The 15,552-nt window shown below is 38.6% G+C and overlaps 1 protein-coding gene across 1 annotated transcript in view; it reads right to left on the reverse strand.

Moving 5' to 3' along the window:
- Positions 1-1,916: 1,916 nt before the first annotated feature.
- The window catches only part of PTK7 (protein tyrosine kinase 7 (inactive)), a gene marked incomplete at its 5' end in the record, with an annotated part of 89,653 nt that continues 76,017 nt past the window's right edge, over positions 1,917-15,552 (reverse strand). Inside the window, 6 exons of the mRNA XM_081312905.1 lie at positions 1,917-4,478; positions 6,782-6,960; positions 7,054-7,205; positions 10,267-10,347; positions 11,319-11,551; positions 14,073-14,228. Coding sequence (XP_081169031.1) covers positions 4,318-4,478; positions 6,782-6,960; positions 7,054-7,205; positions 10,267-10,347; positions 11,319-11,551; positions 14,073-14,228 — 962 coding nt within the window. The 3' untranslated portion in view covers positions 1,917-4,317. The remainder of the gene's footprint in view (positions 4,479-6,781; positions 6,961-7,053; positions 7,206-10,266; positions 10,348-11,318; positions 11,552-14,072; positions 14,229-15,552) is intronic.

A 15,552-nucleotide genomic window follows, 5' to 3' on the forward strand; every position in this document is an offset into this window, starting at 1 on the left:
GAAGGCCTGATGCAGGGAGAAGTTGTCTCAAGTAGGTTATGTGGGCCTGTCAGCAGCTACCAGAAAAACAGCTGAAGGTGAGCAATGCATGGCAGGACCTAAACTATGCAGGGCTGTGGTGCCAACTGAGACTGGGCAGAATGGTGGTGAAATATCTGGCTGCAGTATGAGGTGGCATTTCTCAGTAGCAGTGGTGACACTGTAGCTGAGGTCAATGCCTGGTGGCAGTGGCAGCTGACTGACACTGCTAAAGGCCCTGGGCTTCTACTTCAGGTCGAGCTCTGAGGCTGCTGCTGACAAGTGCCACTGTGTAGAATAGCCAGAAGGGCATGGATAGGGGATGGGGGAGATAAGGGGATGGGGTAGCTACAGTGCCTGTGGTTGTAAGTGTGGGAAGGCGGCCAAGCAACCGATCTTTGATCACGTGACCATAGGAGAGCTGTAATGACTAACTTTGGACACAGGTCATAAGATTCTTTGTTCAGCACCACTGCAATTTTAAATGGTTGCTGAATGATGGTTGTAAATTGAGGACTCTCTGTATGCAATATTGCAAGTAAGATTTGGGCTTCTGAATGAGGGCCAGTGGATGAAGCAATGATCTCTAGCTTTCTTGGAATATGTACCACAACAGTGGTGCTTTGAAGTTAGCAATGTGAGAAATAAGTCTGGTCTTTGATTGGCACTGTCAAATAATCAACCAGTATTTTGAACATCATAGAATTCATATAATTGACAGAACTTGTATAGATAAGCAAGGTACTCTCAAGTGGTGAATAAAGTCAATACATCCCAAAATACACTACATCTTGAGAGCACGTAAGTGACTGTTAAATTTTAAAAAGGCAAAAGGTGGCCTGAGTAAAACATGGATTAACAAGCAGAGGAATTTTGCATTTCAAGAGAAAAGGAAAAAAAGTTAAGCTTTATTTTAAAATGTGAATCTGAGTATATTTCTGTTCTGCTTCATATTATTCTATTTTATATATAGCAATCAAATACCCAAAGAAATTTTGATGGCATTTTCTTTGAATGTGTCATACCTGTGAGACAAATTTACTGTTTTTGTTTGTAGAAAACTTATTCCAGCAAACAATCTATCAATGTATTTTTTTTAAGATTTCTAATTTTGTTCACCAATTAACAGATGTGAGAAACAGGCAGCAGTAAGATTATTGTAAAAAATTCCTGTGGCAAAAATAGTTTGATCAATGAAGCAGATGACAAATTCCTTCTCACTGACTTTGTTTAAATAGGATCTTGGCTTTAATGTTATTTTTGGCAACTGACAGAGTTGGGCTTAATTGATTTGGAGTTTTTCAGTCCTAATATTCTACTTGGAGAGAAGAGTTTTTAGTCATTCACAGCAGATCATTTTTCACCATATCTGTGTGTTTCTTCAAAAAAAGGCAACCACGCTAGACTAAGTGAGAATAGAATAGCGAAATAACAGCAACACGAGAAAAAAATAATATGGTAAAAGAAACCTGGAAATGGCTGTCATGGCTGAAAAACAGAAGACAGAGAATTGAGCTTTTGTACATAAGATTCTGAAGGGTTGCAATCTTAAGATTAGGTTCTTGAAAAGTCCATGCAAGACCACAATCCTACACCTGTATTTAGACAGGGATTACTAAGAGCTGAAGGAATCTGTTTAACAAAGGCCTTCCAACAGCCATTTCTTTTTTTCCCCAATGGACATTGAGTGTATTGGTGTGCTTCTCTGGTCTTATTTGGTAATACCGTATATAAATATTAATTTCTTATGCAGTCCTTTTGGGCAATGTTCAGAAATTTCAGTTGGCAGTTGTATAGCTTGCTTTTTGTTTTATTCTGGAATACAGATCCTAGATATTTACAGTGACCATACATCCTTTACTATAAAGGACAATGTTTTATTTCAGAAAGCTGTCCTTCAATTTTTTTCAAAAACTCACTTTTATCCTTTATTTTGGTCATTTAACTTTTACCATGCAAATGGTACCACTTAATGCTTAGTCATTCACCTTATGTGAAACTGAATTATCTTTTAAAAATAAATTTACATATTTACTATTTGACTTTACATATTTTTATTAGAATACATGTTTTTGAAAGTTTTTTCTTCATTTTGCTTTAGAATTTTCCTTTGTAAAGCAAAGTTATAAACATAAACATTTTTAATCCTTAGGAACTTTTTTCAGATTTATTTTTTTTCAGGTTTGTCCTTTATTCTTTCCATAAAAATATGGTCACTGTATAGATATTATGCTTCAGTAAGAGACAATGGCTAAAGTAATTTTGCATGTGAGTTGGCCTTATCATAGGTTTATCAAAATTCACAATTTTCACAAAAAAGTATAGGAGTTGGTTGTCTCACCTGAGCTTGCTTCCAATTTTTACACCATACAAGTATTAATTCCATAACATGATTTTTATGCAATATACCAGTGCTTTTCAATCTTGGCAAGTTGAAGATGGGCAGACTTCCAGAATTCCCAGCCTTCAAGGCTGGCTGAGGGATTCTGGGAGATGAAGTCCACCTGTGTTCAGGTTGCCAAGTTTGAGATACATGCAATACAGTATTCAGTGCTGTATGCACATCTCCCAAGTTATTAAATACAAAGCAAACACTGACTTTTTTGATTTCTTAAAATCAAACAAAAGCAGTCTGAGTTTGTTAGACTAATCATGGTGATGTATTGGAAAAGAGCTGTTATGGAATTAGCCTTTTCTCCTTTGATTGGAAGATATTTTATTAAATAATAAAATCAGGATTGGAAGAATATGCTATATGAAGAAACTCAGATACTACATCTCAAGAATGCCATGGTCCAAATACAACAGTTTAGAAATAACTGCTCAGTTCACAAGTATTGCTCAGCCATGAGTTTGGGTTGTTTTCTATTGAATATGACATATGAATAATGACATAGCATTAGTCATGAATCAACCCAGACAATGGAAAAACATGAGATAAATTCAGTGATTAAAAGCATTTCAAAAGAATATGAATAAAAATTACATTATGACCTTAATATGCTAGCATTTGTTGCTTTTATCCCACAATCCTTCCAAGATGGTTTTATTCATCTAGAGAAATAAAAGAAAAGAAACACAGATTGCAATTTATTTTAATTTTGTTTGAGAGGGATTCTTTATTGTAAGCAGTGTACTTTATTTTATTTTATTTTTATAAAAAAAAACCCCTCTTGGCTGTTCTACTCCTCTGCTCAAGCAAACTGAAGCTAAATTGTCTCTAGGCTGCAATTCCAGTAATATATATAATATATATATATATGCATATAAAAGAATTACTTAGGCTGCAAAGTGTCAACATTTTTTTTAAAAAAGTAAGAAAAACAAACATTGCCCCAAAAGAATCATATAAAAAGCGGCATTAGATAATCAGGAAAGCTACTGAAAGTCTCCTTCATATGCCAGGCACTTAAGTGTTTGTTGCTTTTTTCTGGGTATGTAAGGAGGCGGGCAGAAGGCCTGACAGACTGACAGTACCAGGTGCAGAAATAAAGCATCGTTCAATAAATATGCAGGTTCCTCCTTGTCTTAAGAAGGGTTCTCCTTAGATCCTTTGCAGGGATACGATCAAGGAAAAGTCACTGGATCTCTTCAAGATGAAAATAATTGCAGTCCAGGCCTTTCTGATTCCAGTCAAGTGAGAAACCATTGAAGGATCAAAAATTAGGTGAGCTTGGGATGGGGCTGCTATTGTGCATAGCACTACTTTTGGTTGCTTCACAAAATAAATCCAGTCAGAGACTGCAAAAAAATATAAAAGCGACAACAGGCGTTATCAACTTTAGTTTCCCTGTTGCCATCTGAATGCCTCCTGCCAAAAAATATTAAGGACTGAGCAGCATGATTCTTTGCATGTGCCCTTCCCCACCCCCACCCCCAAAATTATAAAACCCTTTCCCAGAAGGAACCCGTCTGTGCTTTTCCACGAAAGGATTTGAAAACTAAATAAAAGGTTAAATGTGCCAAGACAGAGAAGTCCCAAAAACTTGTTACAGGCTTTCCTTGTGAAAATATCTAAGATGGTAGTTGCCAGCATTCCCTTCATTTCTAAGATGTTTTTAGCTAGTCCTGTGGAAGTCAGAGGTAGACCCTGGAGGAATGCAACCTGGCCAGGCACAGAGAACAGAGCCTGGTGAAGACATCTCAGATCAAGAAAACATCCACAGCCTTCATCCACTAGCGTAAAAGTTCCTGGTCCCTTTTGGTTCTGTTAGGTCCCATTGAGAATCTGTAACAGTCAAGATGCCAAAATGAGATTTCAGTCCAATCCAACCTCTGAATAGGGTGGGCATTTCCTACTCAGGCCTTGCTTTCCAATGGGCTTTCTCCAAGCATGTTAGCAATCTCACTGAAAGACGGGCGGTCCTTTGGGCTCAGAGCCCAACAGCGCTGCATCAACTTGTAACATTTGGAGGGACAACCCTCTGGATGGGGAAGCTTCATTTTCCCAGACTGTAAACCTAAACAGAGAAAAAGAAAGCACAGGATAAGAAAGGAAAGACTGCCGTCCCAGTTTTTTCTAGGAAGCGTGTAGTGTGAACTTTTCAGGAACAGTACAGTTCCTTAATTATTTGCCTTCAAGCAGCAGCTTAGATTATTTTTTGATAAATCTAATAATTTTGTGATATTTTTTTATTTTTAAAATCTCCATCTTCCACATAACTGATCTTCTGTGTGTGCTGGAAGGTCTGTCAAGTTAAAATGATAAGAGGAACAATACTATATTTCAGCCAATTCTCTCTTCCAATTCCATCCCGTTCATCTTTCCCCTTTTTCTGTCCTGGTTGAAACTGTATTGAAGAAATTGTAATAAAATCTCTTTATTTAAATAAAGTACAACAGTAAAACAACTGTCCGGTAAAGTTTAGTAAGCTGAACGTGTTTCCTTTACCAGGAGCAAGAGCTAGGATAAATAATATGCATAGCTACACGTCAGTCTTTTTCCAAGCTGGGTCTGACTTCAGTTCTTCCAACCATAGGAAAAATCCCTACTCTTCCACAGAGAGGTACTGCTATTCACCTCTGGGAAACAGTTCTCACTGATAAGGAGCTGTTACATTTTGCATTGGTTTTCAAGTTATCATCCAACCTATAAATAGGTTGCACATGTTATAAAGTACAAATAATTCAGTATGGATATTATTACTTGCTTGCTTTGACGGTAAAATAAAGCTTTCACAGATTTGTTTGTTAACCAACTGTAGTTCTGTGAGAAACTCATGAGGCTTAGAGCAGTTCACCTTTTTTCTTCTGGCTGTCTTATTTTTTGTAAACCTTCCAAAATGTATCATGTGATATAGGCAACAATACTTATCATCAAAGAAACTCCTATTTCATAAAAAAATAAGATTATTACTTTATAAAAACAACTTGTAAAAATAAAGTTTGGACTTGAACGTATGGTAATAATACCTCATTAGAAGCATAGGTTGTAAGCTTAATTATGAGGGCTATTACTCTAATCCAGGGGTCTTCAAACTTGGCCCTTTTATGACTTGTGGACTTCAACTCACAGAATTTCTGAGCCAGGCATGCTGGCTGAGGAATTCTGGGAGTTGAAGTCCACATGTCATAAAAGGGCCAAGTTCGAAGACCCCTGCTCTAATCAAATGTATATGTGAGAAAAGAAATGGGCACTCTTTTTAATGTAAGATGTAAGCAACGTTGAAATAGAAATCAACTAAGACAGGGGTCCCCAACCCCTGGTCTGTGGACTGGCACCGGTCCACAGCATGCTGGCAAGCGGCCAAACAAACAAGCAAAGCTCCATCCTTGAGATGCAGGCAGTATTCAAAACCACACCTGCTCTGATCCACGGAAAAATCTTTCTCCATGGCACTGGTGCCTGGTGCCCAAAAGATTGGGTACCTCTGATCTAAGAGAAAGCTCTGCTCTTTTCCCATATTCAGCAAGGAATACGACTTCAGACCATGCTTGCACCTCACAGGATATCTTTTTTTCTTTTCTTATTTGCAGTTTTTAATAAATACTGCACAACCTATGATCCACTGGGTCATTATTTTAAAGATATTTCCTTGCCAGATTCCTTAAGGCCTTCAACAATGGCAGAGCTTCTAATATACTGCCTTCCCTGGAAAACTTCTTAAAATTCAGGGAGATATTCAAGCATGTATTTGCTCTGAAAATAGCCCTTGTTGAACTGTATGGCAGTCAAACATCAGGAATTTACCACATGAAATGCTTTGTGACATTTTGTATAAAGTCATACAATGTTTTATTATGATTTTTACATCATAAAAAAATTATAAAAATTTGCCAAATTTCAATTCCACAGGAGTCATGGGTCTCAGATTTTGGACGCATTCTGTAAGTTAGCTCATTTGAAGTAGCTTGGTTCAAAAATTGTTGCCCCGTGGTGCCCAGTTTCTCCCAGTTATAGTACCGAGCTTTAATAATATAGATTTATATTAACAATAAGAACTGGAAAATCAGTTAATCAAATGCATCTGATTGATTTCAAGCAATTTTATTAATAACTCAAATCAACAGCAGGGGGTTGGACTAGAAGACTTCCAAGGTCCTTTCCAACTCTATTAGTCTATGTTCTAACTTAATGTTGCAGCTTCAATCATCATCTGAAACCAAGTGGAACACCAGACTGAGCATCTCCTTCCAGCATTCCTTTGCTTCTTTTATAGTAGGCTAGCCATTTAGTAAAGAAGCTGTTTTACAACCGTCCAGTATTACTCCAGTCTACATACATTTCACTAGATAAGGAAAAACTTGATAAGGGTTCATATACCTGCTAACACTTCTTCATTCACCAATGATGAATGTGGCAATTCCCCCAATGTAAATATTTCCCACATGATGACCCCAAAGGACCACACATCCGATTTTGTAGAGAATTCATCCTCCAAGACAGCTTCAGGGGGCATCCAACGAAGTGGAATCCAGGCTTGGTGGTAGTGATAGTATTCGCTGAACATGCAGAAGCAAAGGATAAATCAGTTCTGTCCAGATTTTCTAAACATGGCCTTTGGAGCATCCGCTAAGAATTCTAAGCATTCTTACCTGTTGTAAACATCCTTGCTCAGACTTAGTTTTGTCACCTTCACCTGCCGTTGCGCACTGACCAGGCAGTTCCGAGCCGCCAAGTCTTTGTGAACAAACCTGCTATTGGAGAGATGTTCCATCCCCAGTGCCACTTGGCAGCAGAAAGATAACTGAAAAACACCACATACATAAAATCATAAGTAAGCATCCCATGTGAAGCTAAGTATTCTCTGAACTGGCCTGGAAGAGGAAGAATAAAGGACAGACAGTTAATATCAGTTGTCATTTCCTATCCTGCAAAATTTCTTTGAAGAGGATTGAATACCCTAGTGCTGTAAGTATCCCCCAAGTCCCTTCTTTGCAGTCCCTGGAGCCTCCTCTGACCAGTATCAATGGTGGCACAGTTTTTCACCATTTAGAGGCAGGAAACTGTAATACATTAGGTTCAACAAAGTTTTAAAAACAGGAAGTTTAAACCAAGAACAGGCTAGTTTTATATATGCAGCCCAACATTTCCCCAAATCTTAAGTGTTGCTCCAGGCCACATATAAGTTGCCCCTCCAGACTTTGGGCCAATTTAAAAAGCACACACATCAATGAAATATTAATTGCAGACTCTCATTTCTTTTAATATCCCCTATCTCCGCAGATTGGTATTTTAGAACTAAAACAAATCTATTCAAGTGAATACTCCAGACGATGCATACAAATTTTTATTTTATTTTATTTTAAATACATTTGTCTTACAAATGAAAATAAGGAAAACTGTAATTGTAATTGTATTACATGATTACAATTAAAGTAATTAAAATATAATTAAATGTGCAATCTGGGTGTCCTTCTGGATTCATCTCCAGGTGGTAGCCACAGCCAGGAGACTTTTCACAACTTTGCATTGTGTACTAGTTGTGCCCATTCTTAGACTTGGAGGCTCTATTCTTGGTCACTCATGTTCTAGTCATCTCCCAAATGGATTACTGTAACACACACTACATGAAGCTGCTCTTGAGAAGAATCCAGATGCTATAGCTGATGCAAAATCCAGTGGTGTGGACAGTTATGTCTGCTCCTTGATCAGCACATATTACACCTCTGGTCTCCAAGTTGCATTGGTTATCAGTGTTTCCAGGTTCAATTCAAGATACTGGTAATCTATGTAATACTAAAACTCTCCTGTCTGTTTCTAACTTTCAATTGGGTGAAATGCTGCACCATAGAGGAACATTTTTTGAGCCAATGTACCTCAAATGGCTAACTTAAAAGGTGTGTTCAGAATCTAGGACTCTTTACTTCAGTGGATCTGAAATTTCAAGGATTTTCACACCAGTTGTATTGGCAATGTTGTAGCTACTGCAACACTGCTAAGCCACCACAGTCAGCGGTAATCTCATGACCATGATTTCTGATGCCCTTGCAAATTCTCAAAGGGAAAAGTCAATGGGGAAGCGGGCAGGAAGTTGGAAGTCATTCCCACTCCCACTGCTTCTTTGCCCACCTGTTGTGAGGTGCAGATAAGACCCACATTTGAAGAGTTTAATTAGCTGTTTTATTGCTCAAGTCTCTAAGCAGGAATCTTCTCAGACTAAAAGTTTGCACCTGAGTGAGACTACATAAGGTTCAACGGCATTCAAGGGAGGGGTCTCAACTTTGCCCCCTTGAACTCATGTAGGGATTCTAGATGAAGTCCCCATTTGACTCCTCTCTTGATTTGGCCAGTTCCTCCCCTACATCTGTGGTCATTCTGTTTATTTGTTAGGTAAAGAAATATATCTGAAACATGTCTAGTCTAGTGTCCTATAAAGCCCTACCTTTTCCTGGACTGGGAGACCTTGTTGATGGTCACTCATGTCATAGTGACTTCCTGTTTGGACTACTGCCATATGCTGAATGTGGGTCTGCCCTTGAAGAACTATTCAGAAGCGACAACTGATTTGGAATGCAGCAGCATGTGCAGCGTTGGGTGTCTCTAAATTTGACCACATTACACCACTGTAGCACAAGATGCTTGCTTAAGCATCTTAAGCACCTTTAAAGCCTAACATAACATTGGACCAGGCTATTTGCAGGATTGCTTCTCCATTAAAGTATTTGCCTCTCCCACTAGTTTGGCTAAAGTAGGTGCAGTCCCAGTCCTTCCCTGAAATGCTGCCATCTACAGCAGTGGTACCCAACCCTTCCAGCTTGGCGGCTCAGTGCAGACGTGGCATGTGAGTGCTAGATGCACACACGCGCACATAGCTCCATTTGTGTGAATGGTGCACCCGTGCGCCCTCCATTTGTGTGAATGGAGCTTTGCATAAGAGTGGATGGTGCTTGCACTCGCGCACGAAGTTCATGTGAGCAGCAGGGACTTGTGCTCGCGTGTGAAGCTCCATTTGCATGAGCGGAGGACACTTGAGCAGAAGGCACTTAAGCTTCATTTGCATGAATGGAGTTTTGTCCATGAGCGCAAGCGGCCTCCACTCACACATGTGGAGCTCCAGCTGTGTGCACACAGTTGCCCACTGCTCGTGCAAGTGAAGCTTCATGCATGTGCACTTGCCTATTTTTACACAGCCTGGTTTCGAACAAGCTGCGACCCCCTTGGGATCTAGAGGGACCTAGGAAGCATGTCTTTTCCATAGCTGCCTCAGACCTGAGGAACATCCTTTTCCTGGCAATTCAGCAGGCCCCCACCCTTTTAGACATCTGGAAGACCATCAGGCCTGGCTCTTTACCCAGGCAGTGACAGATAGTGATTGGTGCCTACAGACAGTTGTTGTGACATCCTAGGAGATAATTGAGCCAGCGGAATTTTTGGGGTTTTATTTTTTATGTTTATGGTTTTATGGTTTGTAATTTCATTAGTGAGTGAGCTTTCCAGAGCTGTGATTTTAGGTGGGAGGCCATACACATCTTTTAAGTAAACAAACAAATAAATACATCTTAGGTCACTAATAGATGGTTGTAGAAAAGATCAAGGCCCACAATGGCTTGCAAATTGTCTATTTGTGATCTACAATTAGCCAAAATCTAGCTGTAAACAACTTTCTGTATAAAAATTCAACATGCAGGCCTGTTTTTAAATAACCTAACAACATTGGAAGATAAGGCACTCGCACAGCAGCCTAAATGTTATACCAAATTGGATGATATAATTATTGACTCTTACAAATTAACTCACTCCTTTCTCTACAATTACAGCCTTCTTTAGATTCAGACACTATTAACTCTCCAATTGTACCATTTTACCTTCTGTTTTGTGCTAATGGGCTGGGGCTTGAGGTTCTCATCTTTAGTTCTGGAAATCCTCAGGAACTGCTTCAGATCTCCCTAGCAGAAAGGAAATCAAGCTCTTCAAAATTATTCAAAAGTATACCAAGACAAAAAGAAGCCAGACCAATTCGTTTTATAAATTTCTTCATAAATACATCTCTGATCACATAAAGCAGTTTTAAGATGCTGATAATAAATACCAGGATTATCTGCAGTAACACCATGTTCATACAGTATTCAGTAGTGGATCAACAGGCAAGAGTCAGCATGCATTCTCAAGACCCAGTTGGGTGAAGGCAATGTTGCCCTATTAGAGATCTGATCCTCACAGATCAGCATTCATAATTAAAAAACTGTACTTGTGACCAAGGACCCTGGTTTGGAGACTTCTGGGTGTAAATGTTTCTTTCTGAAATAGAGCCATAGAGACATCCAGCTTTCCCTACCAAACCATCCCACTCCATCCAAGATTCAGGAAACAATTAAATATGGAGCTATTCCATAGAGCTTTTCCCTACAGAATGGATACCATCATGATTTTGTTACTGGTTCATGTCTTAAATTTTAAAGTATTGTGTTTCTAAGCCTACCGGGGATATTTGAATGTTGTATTTGTTTGAGTTGTGTTACTATAGATGTTTTACTGTTTCTTATCTTGAATGTTTTTATGTTTTTACTATAAATTGCCTGAGTGAATTAACTGAAACCGAGAAATAAATATTCAGTATGGAAGTCCCCTTCCAGTAACCCGCTTCTTCAGCCTCCAACTAAAGGAGTGGAATTACCATATAAACCTCTGGCCTTTGCCTCCAAAGTAAATTTAAAAAAGCATAATCAGTTCATTAGCCATAGCAAAACACAGGTTTACTCAAGAGCTCTGCATCCATTATTGTACTTATTTCAATCAACAGGTCTTCTCTTAACAGTAAATAAAGTATACAGCTTCAACCCTGAATACTTATTATTAAAAAAGAAATAAACAAAAATCCCACGTATACAGCAACTGAATATTTGATTAAATTTCTTACCAGATCTACATATTCCAAGATCATATAGTGAGGCTCTGCTTCCCGGCATAGGCCAAGCAATCGCACCACGTTGCTGTGGTTCAGTTTGCCAAACATCTCAGATTCTTGCCTGAAGGCCAGCTGTAGCTGTTCGTCCCTTGACTGAAGACTCTTGACTAAAACAAGCACTTCAGTGTCATTGTCCTCAATGCCTTTTGCCTTAGCCAGGAAAACATCTCCAAATTCACCTTTCCCTAAAAAAAAGGGGGGGAGAACAGCTTGCTAATCATCTCTATAGTACACACAGAATACAGCACAATATAGATTTGTTGAAAATATAGTTGAAAAGTTTGAGGCCATGAGTGGAAAAGAAAACTTCAGAGTTGGATGAGAGAATATAATGCAGACACCTACTTCTCCCGCCCCCCCATTTATCCATTGGGTCATAGTTTTTAACAACATGAAGATATTTGTTTCTAAATGGACAAAAATGGACCTAGGAGAACCCGTTGGTCATACATTTGATGCTTTAGGAGAAGTGCAGCCTCTTAAATTGTTTTTGGTTTCTGACGGCTATAGGAGTTGTGTCTGGGGATTACTCAAGGGAATAGAAATGTTGGTCAATCAGTCAGTCATCTGATTTCACTTACTGACCAGCAAAACAAAAGAAATGACATTTAGGTGGCTGAACATCAATGCAGCTCTAGTCACTGAAACTGACTAGAATAAAATGAGCTATAAAATCATATAACCATACAGATCTCAATTGATTCAATAACTGTTTGAAGTTATGACAGCATTGAATGATTGGTGATTACGACCATCCCTGCACCTCTGTGGTCATGTGATAGCAATCTAGTAGTTGGCATCTCATTTGCAATTATGAACAGATGCAAAGCACCCCATGATCACATGGATGCTATTTCCAACCTTCTGTGCCAGCTATTCCAGAAAGGGAGTGGCCAGTCGCTGAGGTGGGTCTCTCCCACCGGTGCACCCTCCCCAAGCCACTCTGTGGTCTCCCTTGATGGTCACTTGAGCACCCCACACCCTCTCCCTGACCCTTATGGAACTTAGGCATCTTCCTGTGCCCAGCCTCTCCTGCACACTCTCATCCCCATTCTGACCCACACAGTGCTTCTCCTGCAGTCTCCACTAGTCTTCCCAACCCACTCAACACCTCTCCTGTATGCTCTCTGATTCTTCACAGATCTCCACCTATCCCCTTGCTCCCTCCCATACCCAGAAGCAGCTGTTACCTGCCTGCGAGCCTGGAATTTGCAACATCTTCAGCTTCTTTACTGACTCACCATTTTGGGAAGCCCACAGAAGTTACCTTGCCTAATGACTGTGGCATTTAAGCCATGCAATTATGTTTTATGACCGTACTGTTTAGTGAGGGGAATTTTGGTCCCAATTGCCATTGTTAAGTTGAGGAATATCAGATAAAATTGTAAGTTTAAGAATTTGGGGCATAAAAAATTAATAGTAGGGCAATTTATATAAGGTAATTAAATGATTCTTTGGGAGAACAGAATAGAACAGAGACTAAAATACAGTTTAATATATCTAGTTAATATGTAGTAATGTAATGTATAAGGAAGAGTAATACATAAGAAATAATTATGCTTTCAAAAATTAGAGTCCAATTACAATGACTATCTAAATTGTTAAAATGTCTCTGCCATCTAATAATGAATACAAGGCAGAAATAAGAAGATAAAATATTGATATAAAGTAGTGACTAAATGGACAGCTGTATTTGAAATGTTTCCAAATGGAAAATATATAGATGTTTGAAGAAAAAAATATAGCAAACTATTAAACAGTATTTGGCTGCAATTACTGAAGTAGAAGACTGATTTGAATTTGAGATAGAAGGAATCAATGCTACCCAACAAGGGCTGGGAATTTGGGGTGGAGGGTGAGACGGTATTTAAAGACCAACACTTACATGTTAAGCCTAATTTCAGCAAGAAATAAAACTGCCAAAAAACTTGACTGCCTTCTGCCTGTTCTCCTTTTGTTTGAAACAGCATCTTCCAATATATGAGTGGTACCACCCATTATACATCTTTAATTTCCTTCTTAGAAGCCACCTCTTCCATGGTATATTTGACATAACTCCCAGTTCTTATGCTTAATTATAAACCAGCATGTAACCAGATCTAATAAGTACAACTTGAATTACTACTGATCACTTCTCTGTTTGGTATTTTTTGTCTATCCTCTTTGGTCTCATGGAAATTTAGGGATTAAGCTCCGTTTAGACAACTCAATACCTAACTGCTAACAAGGCAAAGACACTTTCCAAAAGCTGCCTGAAGAATGCAAAATGAAAATGTCTGTTGTGGTATTAAGTAATTCGTAAAACAACTCTGAAGTAACTAGAGATTTTTAGCTTAAATTGAAATACTTCTGACAGCAAGCACAACAGAAGGCATTTTCCCATTTGTCTTATATAGGAAAGCATGTCCATGCAGGATTATGTGCATGATATATCTACGCATAATTTAATGAAGCAAGGCCTTTTTATTCAGAGCAATGTTTCATTTGCATGTACATTTAAATAATTTGAGAAAAGTATAGAACTAAGGTAGACAAAAAGAGCGTTACAAAACTAATGATGGAAAGGACATAAAAATTAGGGGAGTGGGGGAAAATCCACACAGAAAGATCTCAATTAAGATCACAGGACATTGCTGGGAACAGATGAAGAGGTCAGAATGTGTACTGCAAGCAAATACGATGTAGAATGACTGCTATACAGCATACCCAGAGGAGTGATTGTCTGCAGGCTAGACCGAGAGAAGTGCATTTTATCAATACTACTGTGTCTCTTGTTGCCTGCAGAGCTGCTGCCAATATTTGTCAGAGCCACCTCTTCTTGGATCTCAGCAGTAGTCTGTCCATTTTGCAGCAAAGTGCCCCCTGAAAGAAAAGGTTTTTTTTTAATGTTAAGCCAAAGTCTTCACAGGATGTGTCATATGTTTGGAATTTAAAAGCTCCATGCTAATGATCCTCCTGAAACAAAGTATTGATTGTAAAATTTAGTGCATTAAAAGCTAAGACAGATTTCAGAGAAACCTGATCTTTGTCCTAAAACATTCCTATAAATAATTGTGCTAGAGGTCAGATAGAACAGGAAGTCTAACAGGGAGCAAGAAACGTGCGGGGGGGAGGGAGGTAAGTACATTGGTACCTAGAGGCACCAGGTGGCCTACCCCACTGCTTCATTCTTTAATCCACATCTACCACCAACTTTGGTACCACCAGTGGAAATAGCCACTACTTTAGTTCATTTCACATCTCTGATGTCATCCACAAAAGTTCATCTTGATTCGTTGATATGTTTCTTAATCTTTATAAACACCACACGGGTATCCTCAACATACCACATTTAGAATCATAAAATTTATTATTAATCAAGGCATCACGTGACTGCATTCAACTTTATTTTGCTGCAATTGTTAAGCAAGGCAATACATGTCTGTCTGCACTCATTTTTATAACCTTTTCTGCTGCAGTCCTTAAGTGAATCAATGCAGTTGTTAAGTTAGACATCACATGGTTATGTTTTGTGACCTTCCCTGCCTGCTTCCCCGTTGACTTTTCTTGTTGGAAGCCGGCTGGGAAAAATTACAAATAGCAATTACATGACTTGGAGTGCTGTAACTGTAGTAAATGCCAGACATTTGCCAAGCTGGGATCATATTTATGTGCCTATGCGGATGCTGCAATGGCTGTAAGTTATTTTTTCCAGTGCTGTCCTAATTTCAAATGGTTGCTAAAAATGGTCGCATGTCAAGGTTTGTAAATCTGGTTTGGGTGATATAGCTACTTTTTAGAATTTGGCTTAAAGTGTAATAAAAAAAATAAGACGCAACAAACCTAGGAGAAAATTATTGTTATACTAGAAATTGTCTAAATAATTTTGGAGCAAGTAGGTAAGAATTTATTGCAAAACTACCATTCTTAACATCTGTTAACTCTGGTCACTAGAGGGCCATCTAAACATGTAATTTAGGATGCCCATTAAGTGTGTCTTTGAACTCTGGTATTGTTTACCACTTGTTTTGCCTGCTAGAGACCTCTTGTAGCTATTTCATAAATTTTCAATAGTCAGGTCAGAAAATAGAATAGAATAGAATAGAATAGAATAGAATAGAATAGAATAGAATAGAATAGAATAGAATAGAATAGAATAGAATAGAATAGAATAGAATAGAATAGAATAGAATAGAATAGAATAGAA

This window comes from Vipera berus (assembly GCF_964194415.1).
Source record: "Vipera berus genome assembly, chromosome: 1".
In the NCBI taxonomy this organism is placed as follows: Eukaryota; Metazoa; Chordata; class Lepidosauria; order Squamata; family Viperidae; genus Vipera; species Vipera berus.